The sequence below is a fragment of the Sander vitreus genome, chromosome 5 (genome assembly GCF_031162955.1).
Source record: "Sander vitreus isolate 19-12246 chromosome 5, sanVit1, whole genome shotgun sequence".
In the NCBI taxonomy this organism is placed as follows: Eukaryota; Metazoa; Chordata; class Actinopteri; order Perciformes; family Percidae; genus Sander; species Sander vitreus.
In genome coordinates, this window is record NC_135859.1 from 9,588,145 (window position 1) to 9,601,454 (window position 13,310).

At 41.5% G+C, this 13,310-nt stretch overlaps 1 protein-coding gene across 1 annotated transcript in view; it reads left to right on the forward strand.

Annotated features, from left to right (window-relative positions):
* The window catches only part of top3b (DNA topoisomerase III beta), a 69,675-nt gene extending 66,139 nt beyond the window's left edge, over nucleotides 1–3,536 (forward strand). The window contains exons 17-18 of the mRNA XM_078250339.1: nucleotides 1,738–1,925; nucleotides 3,139–3,536. Coding sequence (XP_078106465.1) covers nucleotides 1,738–1,925; nucleotides 3,139–3,411 — 461 coding nt within the window. The 3' untranslated portion in view covers nucleotides 3,412–3,536. The remainder of the gene's footprint in view (nucleotides 1–1,737; nucleotides 1,926–3,138) is intronic.
* The last annotated feature ends 9,774 nt before the right edge of the window (nucleotides 3,537–13,310 follow it).

The following is a 13,310-nucleotide window of genomic DNA, read 5'->3' on the forward strand; positions in this document are numbered from 1 at the left end:
TGCCGCACGGCGGGGCTCCATTTCATGGCGCACAGCTCCTTCCTGCACAGTTGTCTTCCAGCAGTGTCTGTCCAAAGCAATGCGCTCCCAGTTGCTAAATGGAATTTGGAACTTCTAGGCTGATCTTAATATTGTCCTTGAATCATTTCTTTGGACCGCCGGGGCCCGCCGAACTTCCTTCAACTGGGGAGTATAGGATCTGTTTAGGGAGACGTGTGTTTGACATGCAACTGCCACAGCCAGTCCATCAAAGTTGATGCTGCATTATTGTGGTGGTGATACTGAACATGTTTCGTCCTCACAAATCCAACCCCAATGGATCCTAGGCTCATTTGTAGCTTTTCCTTTTCAGAAGAAAGTGTAGCCACTCTTCTCCTCCTTTAGTTGTCCTGCTTGTCAGGTTTTGGAGAAAATTACTGTAGTCTTTTTTTAACACCAATCAAATTGATTAGAGAGAATTATTTCTACCGGTCATTCTGACCGGAGACAATTAGAATTTCCAGTCCTCATCATTTGGAAACTCAGATACACACACTGGTGGGCCTGCGCGCCTTCTCTCTGGGGGCCACTGCTGCCAAAGTAATTATCGCTACGTTTTTTACGATTTCTTTTGAGTTTGGTGATCTTTTAGAAATCCCACTGCTGAAATGTACCACAGTGTGCGTCTGGAGGTCAGTACCAGGTTCAGTCCAGGAGCTGACTGCATATTGAGCTGCTCTCCTAGTAAATCAGGATCTGAATACACATACACTCACCTAAAGGATTATTAGGAACACCATACTAATACCGTGTTTGGCCCCCTTTCGCCTTCAGAACTGCCTTAATTCTTTGTGGCATTGATTCAACAAGGTGCTGGAAGCATTCTTTACAAATGTTGGCCTATATTGATAGGATAGCATCCTCCACACCATTACACCACCACCACCACCAGCAGCCTGCACAGTGGTAACAAGGCATGACGGATCCATGTTCTCATTCTGTTTACGCCAAATTCTGACTCTACCATCTCAATGTCTCAACAGAAATCGAGACTCATCAGACCAGGCAACATTTTTCCAGTCTTCAACTGTCCAATTTTGGCCTCATTTTCCTATTTTTAGTGGAGATGAGTGGTACCTGGTGGGGTCTTCTGCTAGTGTAGCCCATCCGCCTCAAGGTTGTGCGTGTTGTGGCTTCACAAATGCTTTGCTGCATACCTCGGTTGTAACGAGTGGTTATTTAAGTCAAAGTTGATCTTCTGTCAGCTTGAATCACTTGGCCCATTCTCCTCTGACCTCTAGCATCAACAAGGCATTTTCGCCCACAGGACTGCCGCATACTGGATGTTTTTTCCTTTTTCAGACCATTCTTTGTAAACCCTAGAAATGGTTGTGCGTGAAAATCCCAGTAACTGAGCAGATTGTGAAATACTCAGACCAGCCCGTCTGGCACCAACAACCATGCCACGCTCAAAGTTGCTTAGATCACCTTTCTTTCCCATTCTGACATTCAGTTTGGAGTTCAGGAGATTGTCTTGACCAGGACCACACTCCTAAATGCATTGAAGCAGCTGCCATGTGATTGGTTGATTAGATAATTGCATTAACGAGAAATTTAACAGGTGTTCCTAATAATCCTTTAGGTGAGTGTAGATTGCGATCACAGACTCAATGAAAACCGAAATTCTTGGTAAATTTGGCATTTAGTCTCAGTCTTGTAAAGCCTTCTGACATTCTGACCCTGATCTGCTTTTCCTAGGTATGGGATGCAATGAATGTACCCATCCGTCCTGTCAGCACTCTCTCAACTCGTTAGGCATTGGGCAGTGTGTGGAATGTGATAGTGGGGTTTTGGTGCTGGATCCCATTTCTGGACCAAAATGGAGGATGGCCTGTAATAAGTGCAATGTTGTGGTGCACTTCTTTGAACATGCACACAGAGTGCAGGTAAGAAAATGGTCCTACATTCTGTCCTGTCAAGATATCTTATTTATATGACCCAATTTCAAATACAATGTCTAAATAAAGCTGCAAGCAGCGATGAACGGGACCTAGCCCTTCCTAGCACGTTGGGGGTACTGGCGCGATGCCTGGGCGATTTACTTCAATTTTTGCACACAGCCTCAGTGGAGTATGGGGAACAACTTTGCCGGGTTCCGTGTAATTTGGAATAACTGTTGCCAAGATCAGCATTTATCGCGATTTTACAGGGAAATATCCCATCTCTAAATGGGCAAGTCCTAGGCCGTATGATTCAGCTTCATTCAAGGGGCGCGTGGATTTAAATTTAAATATGCGATATGTAATGTGGGAGTTATAGACCAAAATGCGTCAACGTTTATAGCGCCCCCTAATGGCCAATCTTTGGCATATTTGGTCCACAGCCTCCGAGTGGCATGGTAACAAGAATATTAAGCATTTACTTTGGATGAGATTTTTAAAAGTTTGTGTTTGGTAGTTAGCTAAAAGACAGATTCTTACGGTCTAGGAGGAGTTTAAAAAAAATTGCGAAAAATACGTGAAAAATGCATAAAATTCAAAATGGCTGACTTCCGGTTGGGCAAAGCTAATGGAAGTAAATTGAAAATATGTCCGAAATGATGAGAGCAATGTGTGTACTAAATCTGGTGAATATTGAAGCAACTATGTCCAAATAAAGGCCTTGCACGCATTAGGGGGCGCTATGGAGCCCGCTTACATGTATGGACCAAATCACTGTACAGTCTCGCAATGCTCACAGCTTTTAATTTGTGCACCGATTTTTGTGAGTATTCGAGTATATTAAGGGCTTCAAAAATGCGGTCAAATGCTAAAACTGATTAGGGGAGACTATATAGAGAGAGTTTTTGTGCATCCTAAAGTCCTCAAACAGGTATTTGACTTGACTGTTTTGACCTTCTGTCAGGCAAAAGAATTTAAAAAAAAATTGTATATGTTCCTCAAGATGAGACCAATGTTCCCACCAAATTTCGTGAAGATCAAATAACCTTTATGCAGACCATGGCGTGCGTTAAGTGGCGCTATGGACCCCCCTGGCCATGCCCGAGCCAATTCACTGCCTTTATATTTATGTTGTCTTGTTTTGTTTTTTTTGTTTATCGTTTCAGCTACTACAATTTGTCTTATGTGCTGCTTCTATGGTTCTTTTCTCTTCACGTAGGTTGCTCAGGAGAGCTGTGATGCCTGCGATGCCTCTCTGGTCGCCGTAGACTTCAACAAGACTCGCACTCCACTTCCTGCCGGCGAGACCCAACACACTGGCTGTGTTTTCTGTGATCTGGTCTTCCAGGATCTGGTGGAGCTCAAACATGCCACCATGAGGCACCGGGGTGGGGGGGCGAGAAGAGGAGGACGGGGACGGGGCAGGGGACGTCGTGGCAATCCTAAAAAACCTAAAGACAAAATGGCTGCCTTAGCAGCCTACTTTGTATAGTGTCTGTGCATAGTGCGTCCTGTTATTTGTTGACAATGGTATGAAGGTGTATATGTCAGTAAATGGACTTCTGTTTTTCCATGTGTATCTAATTACACTGAAGTAAAATATGTATTTTAAAAATGTTTGCTGTCAGCGGCTCTGTTTGTTTGTTTGTTTGTTTGTATAAACAAACAGGTTATTTGAAAGTTTAGTGAGCTAAGCTACCAGTTCCACAATAAATGAAGCTTCACTACACTGAAGCTAACGTTGGTCCCTAAATAAATGTAGCAAGCTTAAAGTTAGGCTTGGTAACATGTTTTTTGAAATGGTCTTTACACCCCTTTACACAAAACAATTTGTGTCTCAAGTGACAATCCCAGCGCTATCCAGTAAATGGCAGTAATGCAACACTTATGGATGCCAACCGCTGTTAAACGACTATGAAGAAGCCTTGTCAAATGTTTCAGAGACGGTTGGCAGAATCTACTTGACATTCCTCTGGGTAAGTTGATATTATTAGGACTTTGTCGTCAAATAAATTACATTTATGTTTTCAGCATCATTGTTGCAGTGCATTTACAATTTGCTCTGTGTTGTTATAGCGGCAGTGACAGTTTGCTTCTTTTTGGAGCGTGCTAACGTTCATGTTCTTGTACAGCTTGAACAGCAACACTAACTTAGCTCGTTAAAGTCTACCCTGTAACATGGGCTTTACCTGGTCTTTGTATGGAATTGGCAGTCTAAAATGTTATTAAGCCCAGCTTAAACCCGTCGGCGAGCTAGTGAATATATAAACTAGACAATCTAAGGAATCCATTGATACCAACCATGTCATGCTTGTCCATAACAGGGATATATAAAATAAGGTTCCAAAGTTAAAGTGCTCATATTGTGCTTTTTGGCTTTTCCCCTTTCCTTTATTGTGTTATCAGAGATGTACACAAGTCATTTTTTGGAAGTCCAAGTCGAGTCTCAAGTCTTTGAGCTCGAGTCCAGGTCATGTCTCAAGTCTTTGAGCAAGTGCGAGTCAAGTCTCAAATCAGACAATAGGACAGCGAGCAGGCATCTCTGCAATGCCAAAATCGCTTCACTGTACACTGTACATATTTAACACGGGTTTTGTCACTATGGTGCTAAAACAGTCTCACAAGTATTTGCAACTTGTAAAACACAATGCACAAATGAATACAGAGTGATTTGTATCCGTAAATCTGTGTTGTATCTGTGCCTCTAATTTGTGACTTGTGAAACACTGCAGAAATGAATGCAGAGCGATTTGTATCCGCAAACACAATTCACAAATGAATGCAGAGCGATTTGTATCCGCAAATACGTATCTGTGTCTGTGTGTCTAATTTGTAACTCATATTTCATCATTTGTAAATGAACTTAGTATTTTCCAACGTAAATATATTTGTAAATCTCCTGTTTGTGTGGGTACTTTTGAGACTGTTTTTCCGCGCCGTTGTTGTCACAAAACAATTTGTGTCTCAAGTGACAATCCCAGCGCTATCCAGTAAATGGCAGTAATGCAACACTTATGGATGCCAACCGCTGTTAAACGACTATGAAGAAGCCTTGTCAAATGTTTCAGAGACGGTTGGCAGAATCTACTTGACATTCCTCTGGGTAAGTTGATATTATTAGGACTTTGTCGTCAAATAAATTACATTTATGTTTTCAGCATCATTGTTGCAGTGCATTTACAATTTGCTCTGTGTTGTTATAGCGGCAGTGACAGTTTGCTTCTTTTTGGAGCGTGCTAACGTTCATGTTCTTGTACAGCTTGAACAGGAACACAAACTTAGCTCGTTAAAGTCTACCCTGTAACATGGGCTTTACCTGGTCTTTGTATGGAATTGGCAGTCTAAAATGTTATTAAGCCCAGCTTAAACCCGTCGGCGAGCTAGTGAATATATAAACTAGACAATCTAAGGAATCCATTGATACCAACCATGTCATGCTTGTCCATAACAGGGATATATAAAATAAGGTTCCAAAGTTAAAGTGCTCATATTGTGCTTTTTGGCTTTTCCCCTTTCCTTTATTGTGTTATCAGAGATGTACACAAGTCATTTTTTGGAAGTCCAAGTCGAGTCTCAAGTCTTTGAGCTCGAGTCCAGGTCAAGTCTCAAGTCTTTGAGGGGCAAGTTCAAGTCAAGTCTCAAGTCTTTTTCCTCGAGTCCAAGTCAAGTCTAAAGTCTCTGGCCATCTGATCTGTCCCTAACACTGTATTGTTAAATCTTATGAATTCAAAGCATGTCCTGTAGCTACCATCCATACAGTACAGTATCAATTTCCGTATTGCTATTTAACAACAACCTGAAGAAATATTAACCTAAGTCTGTCACATCATATGGATACAACTATAAAGATACAATTTGCCTGTTCCCAGCATTAGCACAACACTTTGCGATGGTTAGCTTGTTACTGTCTTGTTACGATATATGCTAAATTTGTGTCTCTTTCACATTAGCAAGTGACTGACCTATCTGGGTGCGTTTTGAGATGCCTGATGAAGTTCAACGTTGTTGATCCGGCATCATTTATCTTGGTGCCACACACCTTGCATGTAGCTGTTCGCTTACTGACACTGTTTACGAAGTTATTGAAAGCAAAACTAATGACAAAAGGCACAACTCCAGGAGGACTTGGTGTCGCCATCGTCAATGCATTTATGTGTGTGCGTAGGCATAGCACATGCGTTATGTTGCACATTATGGCAAAGGGCAGGGGACATGCAGCTCGTCATACGTTTCCCCAACGTATATGCGCCAATAAAAGAAAATAGAAATAATGAATGAATTTAGATTTAAAAAGCAATAATTGAGCAGAATTTTTAAGCCATTTTCAGAGTCTCTCTCACCTCAAGATATCAGAATAAAAATGGATTTATCATGTTTTACACTGTAGCTGTTGCCATAACTACAGATTTCAGGTGATTGCAATTTAAACTATAAATAATAAAAATTTAACATTTGCTTGACATATTGTAACCATGTTTATTAATACTGTAATTGCCACGCACCGGGTTAAATACAGTTGTGTTCAGAATGATAGCAGCGTGTTTAAAAAAGTGAATAATGCTCAAAATCCTAAGAATAGTTTTTAATTCCATAATATCAATGCATTGGGGACACTGCACATTCAATTCCAAATCAAAACATGACCAAAATTGATCAAGTTTGTGTTATACCTTTACAGAAAGTGAAGAAAAAGAACATTTACTGTATAAACTGAAAAATGTCTCAAGGGTTTGCTTTGAATCACTGCACTAATATTTAGTTGCATAACCATTATTTCTGACAACTGCTTCACATCTGTGTTGCATGAAGTCGACCAACTTCTGGCACCTGTGAACAGGTATTCCAGCCCAGGACGATTGAACTACATTCCACAATTCCTCTGCATTACTGTGTTTTGCCTCAGAAACAGCATTTTTGATGTCACCCCACACGTTTTCTATGGGATTGAGGTCTGGGGATTGGGTTGGCCACTCCATAACATCAATCTTGTTCATCTGGAACCAAGACTTTGCTCGCTTACTGGTGTGTTTTGTCTTGTTGAAAGACCCATTTCAAAGGCATTTCCTCTTCAGCATAAGGCAACATGACCTCTTCAAGTATTTTGATGTATTGAAACTGATCCATGATCCCTGGTATGCGATTTATAGGCCCAACACCACAGTATGAGAAACATCTCCATAACATGAATTTTGCACCACCATGCTTTACTGTCTTCACAGTGTACTGTGGCTTGAATTCAGTACATACGGGTCATCGGACAAACTGTCTGCGGCCCCTAGACCCAAAAAGAACAATTTTCCTCTCATCAGTCCACAGAATGTTGTGCCATTTCTCCTTTGGCCAGTCAATGTGTCCTATGGCAAATTTCAACCTATTCAGTACATGTCTTTTTTTCAGCAATGGGACTTTGCGGGGCCTTCTAGCTGATAGCTTTGCTTCACATAGCCTTCTTCTGATCGTAACAGTACTCACAGGTAACTTTAAGTCTTCTTTGATTTTCCTGGAGCTGATCATTGGTTGAGCCTTTGCCATTTTGGCTATTCTTCGATCAATTCGAATGGTAGTCAGGCTTTGGATGCCATTTCAAGTAAGGCATGGATACCCGACCCGAGCCCGACGGGTCCCGACGGTTCCCGACGGTACACGACGGGCAGGGCCGGTTTCGGACAGATATTTAGAAATTATGGTCGGGTTCGGGCCGGGCTCGGTCACATCAGCGTGATAAGACATTTGTTGTAAAATGGTGCTCCTTTAAGAGAGCTCATGTGTCTGTGTGTGTATGTGTCTATGTGGAAGCTGGTCAGAAGAGATAGAGAAAGAGGAGCAGACGTGTAAATGCGACCGGAGCAGAGTTATTGAGTTACTGAGCAGTTGAGAAGTATGACACCTGTCAAGCAATAACTTCCTCCTGATGGTTTCTCATACTGTGAGGAGAGTCTGGTGGGTCCAAGTACACCTCATCAGTGGTCAGTCAGATCTGTAAAACATGGCAGATTCAGTGTTAGATTAAACTAGGCATCATCATTTTACCATCAACTTACCCAGAGGAACGTCAAATAGATTCTGCCAACCGCCTCTGAAACATTTGACAAGGCTTCTTCATAGTTGTTTAACAGCGGTTGGCATCCATAAGTGTTGCATTACCGCCATCTACTGGAGAGCCATTTATGGGATCGTCACTTGAGACAAATTGTTTTGTGACAACAATGGCGCGGAAAAACGGTCTCAAAAGTACCCACACATATAGAAAGAGATTTACAAATATATTGACATTGAAAAATACTAAGTTCATTTATAAATGATGAAATACGAGTTACAAATTAGATGCACAGACACAGATACGCATTTGCGGATACAAATCGCTCTGCATTAATTTGTGAATTATGTTTGCGGATATAAATCGCTCTGCATTCATTTGTACTTTGTGTTTCACAAGTCACAAATTAGAGACACAGATACAACACAGATTTACAAATACAAATCACTCTGTATTAATTTGTGAATTGTGTTTTACAAGTTGCAAATACTTATGAGACTGTTTTAGCACCATAGGTTGCTGTCAAAAATAACTCCTGATGTTGTGAATGTGTGAGGAGGTAGACAGAGTGGAGTTATAGATGCTGAAGCAAAAGTTGTGAGTGGTTTTGAAGAGGAATTGTGGACCGATGATGATCATGTCTGATTTGTCACAGTTTGAGAAAGTTGGTTTGCATCCATGATTTGATTTCACTGAGGCCAATGGTCAAAGAGGGGTGAGTTGCAGTGGTGATGGATTTGGTGGCGATGTACAGCTGTACAATATTGGCGACTGCGTATCATTGTCAGGTGTCATTTCATTTCAGGAAATTATGACATAGAATAAAATAGTTGCCACAAGTACAGCTTTCCCTTTAAGTCCTGACAACTCATTTTAATTATGCACCACTCTGCCCCCTTTTCTCACTGTCCTTGCCGTCTCCTAGTACCCAGCTGCTCTGATGAACCTCTGCGCCATCCTCCACCTGAATGGGAGAGTTCCTAAAGCGGCTGCTTGAACCTCGAACTAAGGCATACATTAAAATAATAATACATAACCATTGCCATTAAGTTGTGCAACTTAACTTTGAGAACTACATTTCACGCTGACAGTGATCTGTATATATAAGCCTATACGTAAGTTATACTCAACCTATTTTCATTTATATATTTGATTACAATGTTATAAACACAGCTCTGTTACACTTTAGGCTAGTAGATCGTTGACCATCTGTTTCTCCGTGAAGGGGAGAGACAGTGAGAGAGATAAAAAGAGGTGCTCAACAATCAGCTGTTTTTCCAAAGTCAGCTCTTTAGCTAAAATTGTGGTCACTACTACGTTTTTTTTCTTGCCTTTGTTTTTGGTGTGATTTACTTGTGTCGGATAAGCTCTGTGGAATGGATGAGTAGACTGGATGTTTTCTGTTGAGATGCTGTAGCATTGATATTGTGCTATTGTGAGAAGCTAGTTCGATTTTGACAGACTGTACAGACATGACTATAGTTATTCTTAGTTATGTTATTAGGCTGTATTTTCATAGATTTTAATCTGCTTTATTGCAATAAATTCTGTTGATTTTGTTCTGTGATAGTTTCCATTTTGTCTTTTGTTTTATACAGTACAGGCCAAAAGTTTGGACACACCTTCTCATTCAATGCGTTTTCTTTATTTTCATGACTATTTACATTGTAGATTCTCATTGAAGGCATCAAAACTATGAATGAACACATATGGAATTATGTACTTAACAAAAAAGTGTGAAATAACTCTTAACTCTTAAATAGGTCTTATATTTTAGATTCCTCAAAGTAGCCACCCTTTGCTTTTTTGATAGCGCTGCAAACCCTTGGTGTTCTCTCAGTGAGCTTCATGAGGTAGTCACCTGAAATGGTTTTCACTTCACAGGTGTGCCTTGTCAGGGTTAATTAGTGGAATTTTTTGCCTTATTAATGGGGTTGGGACCATCAGTTGTGTGCAGAAGTCAGGTTGATACACATCCGACAGCCCTATTGGACAACTGTTAAAATTCATATTATGGCAAGAACCAATCAGCTAAGTAAATAGAAACGAGTGGCCATCATTACTTTAAGAAATGAAGGTCAGTCAGTCCGGAAAATTGCGAAAACTTTGAATGTGTCCCCAAGTGCAGTCGCAAAAACCATCAAGCGCTACAACGAAACTGGCTCACATGAGGACCGCCCCAGGATAGGAAGACCAAGAGTCACCTCTGCTGCTGGGGATAAGTTCATCCGAGTCACCAGCCTCAGAAATCGCAAGTTAACAGCAGCTCAGATTAGAGACCAGATGAATGCCACACAGAGTTCTAGCAGCAGACACATCTCTTGAACAACTGTTAAGAGGAGACTGCGCGATTCAGGCCTTCATGGTCAAATAGCTGCTAGGAAACCACTGCTAAGGAGAGGCAACAAGCATAAGAGATTTGTTTGGGCCAAGAAACACAAGGAATGGACGTTAGACCAGTGGAAATCTGTGCTTTGGTCTGATGAGTCCAAATTTGAGATCTTTGGTTCCAACCGCTGTGTCTTTGTGCGACGCAGAAAAGGTGAACGGATGGATTCTACATGCCTGATTCCCACTGTGAAGCATGGAGGAGGAGGTGTGATGGTGTGGGGGTGCTTTGCTGGTGACACTGTTGGGGATTTATTCAAAATTGAAGGCATACTGAACCAGCATGGCTACCACAGCATCCTGCAGAGACATGCCATCCCATCCGGTTTGCGTTTAGTTGGACCATCATTTATTTTTCAACAGGACAATGACCCCAAACACACCTCCAGGCTGTGTAAGGGCTATTTGACTAAGAAGGAGAGTGATGGAGTGCTGCGCCAGATGACCTGGCCTCTACAGTCACGGGACCTGAACCCAATCGAGATGGTTTGGGGTGAGCTGGACCGCAGAGTGAAGGCAAAAGGGCCAACAAGTGCTAAGCATCTCTGGGAACTCCTTCAAGACTGTTGGAAAACCATTTCAGGTGACTACCTCTTGAAGCTCATCAAGAGAATGCCAAGAGTGTGCAAGGCAGTAATCGGAGCAAAGGGTGGCTACTTTGAAGAAACTAGAATATAAGACATGTTTTCAGTTATTTCCCACTTTTTTGTTAAGTACATAATTCCATGTGTTCATTCATAGTTTCGATGCCTTCAGCGAGAATCTACATCTGGCATGAAAATAAAGGAAACGCATTGAATGAGAAGGTGTGTCCAAACTTTTGGCCTGTACTGTATATATTTATAGATCTCCTTTGCTGTCACAGTTAACATCACAACAAATGGAGTTGGAGAAAGTGGTTGTTGTTTTAAACTAAAGAAAACCCTTTTGGGTCAAAATATGTAAGGAAATTGATGTTATATTCAAGAAAAAAAACTAGCTTTTACTCGTGTCAGCTGTATTCTGGGGTTAAATCCTAAAGCATTGGGTCTCGGCTCCTCCAAACTAAGGCTGCTGGAGGTGCTTCTCTTTAATGCAAGGAGATGCATTCTTCTTCTGTGGATCTCGGACTCTATTCCCACGATTTCACAATGGACCCCATTAGAAGCTATTAGCTTCTGGCTCAGAGACATGCCTTTTCGCTTTTTCAAATCTGGGACCCCTTCTTGGACTATATTGGGGAGGAATGGCCTCTATGGTTTAGCATGGTCTGAGATCTCGAAGTACATTTCCAGGTGACATACAATAGCTTAAGTAACCCAATTTGACTGATTACGTTTATGCCTCAAATGTGCAAACTTCTTTGTTTTTTTGTTTCTTCTGTGTTTTTGTTTAGTTGTTTTATTTGTTTTATTCTTTTTTTTTTGTTGTCTTGGTTGTTTATTTTAAGGGGTTGCGGGTGGGCTAAAAGGAGGGCTTTATTCTTTACTCAGTGGCTGTATTCCTTTATGTTGTATGTGCCCCGAGGAAATTTGGAGGCTGGAATCTGTCCGACTTGACAGCAGATTTTTGTCACCACCCGCTGCTGCTGCCGCCTGCTCTCGTCCACTTTACAGGCGAGGCGCAGTTCATCTCGAATAAACCTACTAATTCATTTGAATGAATTAATAAACCCCTGCACTGTAATATTTCAGATGTGTTTGAGCAAGATTTCTGCTAATGTTAAAAACTTCAAAATATAACTGTTCCCATCTGTGTTCTCTGTGATTTGGAGGAGTAGTGATATTTTGAGGTCTCTGAATGACAGAAAGTTTAGGGAAGTTGCTGTACGCTGCTCTACATCAGAGGTGGAAAACCGAAACTGGGGCAGAAATACACGGAGCACAAACGCGACACATCTGCCGCAGGCATGTCTACAGCAGAGCGCGTCCATTATAAACCTGAAGCTGCATAGACCACAGAAGCCGTGCTGCTCATCTCTGTTTTTACAGCAAGAGTGGACACTAAAGCGACGCACGGGTCTGAGCTCCGTGTGTTTTGAGTCAGAACCATAAACTATAAACGTCACGTCACAGGAACTTCAAACTAAATCATTAGTATTGCGCTCCTAAACTTTGTGTTGATGGCATCAATGTATTAGACTGATTTGGCTATGATTCCCCCGAAAATTACACCAACGTTCCTCACTTAGAGACGGTTGCTAGGTGATAGCAACAAATATGTCATGCAGGTCTGGGGGAGCTGCCCATTGTTTGCTTGCCATTTGTCAGTGAGTATGGATGTTTTGGGTCTGATGTGTTCTTATTTGGTTTGTGAGGGTTCGCCTTGAGCGGTCCCTGACAAGTCTCAGAATTGGTCTTCTGGAACTCCCATCAACCTCAAGCATCCCGAAGACCAACTGGCGTTCATGCTGCCATGTTTTGCCACACCTGCCACGATGGTACTGGAAAGTAAAGGGGGAAAAAACAAGTACTTTAAAGCGGGACTACTCCCATTTTTAAAATGCATATGTTATTCCTATGGTCTGAGACAGCCCAAAAATATTACAACATATTAACCATGAACAACTATCTTCACAATCCAAACACTGCACGGCAGAGTGCTAAAAGTGCTCAGCACCCAAACACCTTCCAAATGCTGGTAGAATTTGGCAAGTGGCATGTAGGCTTATATATTTATTATTGTAACACTGGAATACTGTGCCACCACACGACGCAGGAGCACAGCTGTGGTCCAGTGCGCAGACCATGGCCTGACAACAGATGCAAACACTGGCACGGCTTTATGGAGCAAACAGGTTATGTAACGTAACGTCAAACTATATCAACATAGTATTGTCTCATCCTATTACGTTTCAGAATATATATATATATATATATATACTGTACCTTAAAAAAATCAATATACCCCCAAGTTATAGTAAGCAGTTCACCCGATTACTTATGGTAGACCTTTTGATCCTATGTCATTAGATAGTTGCTTATGGA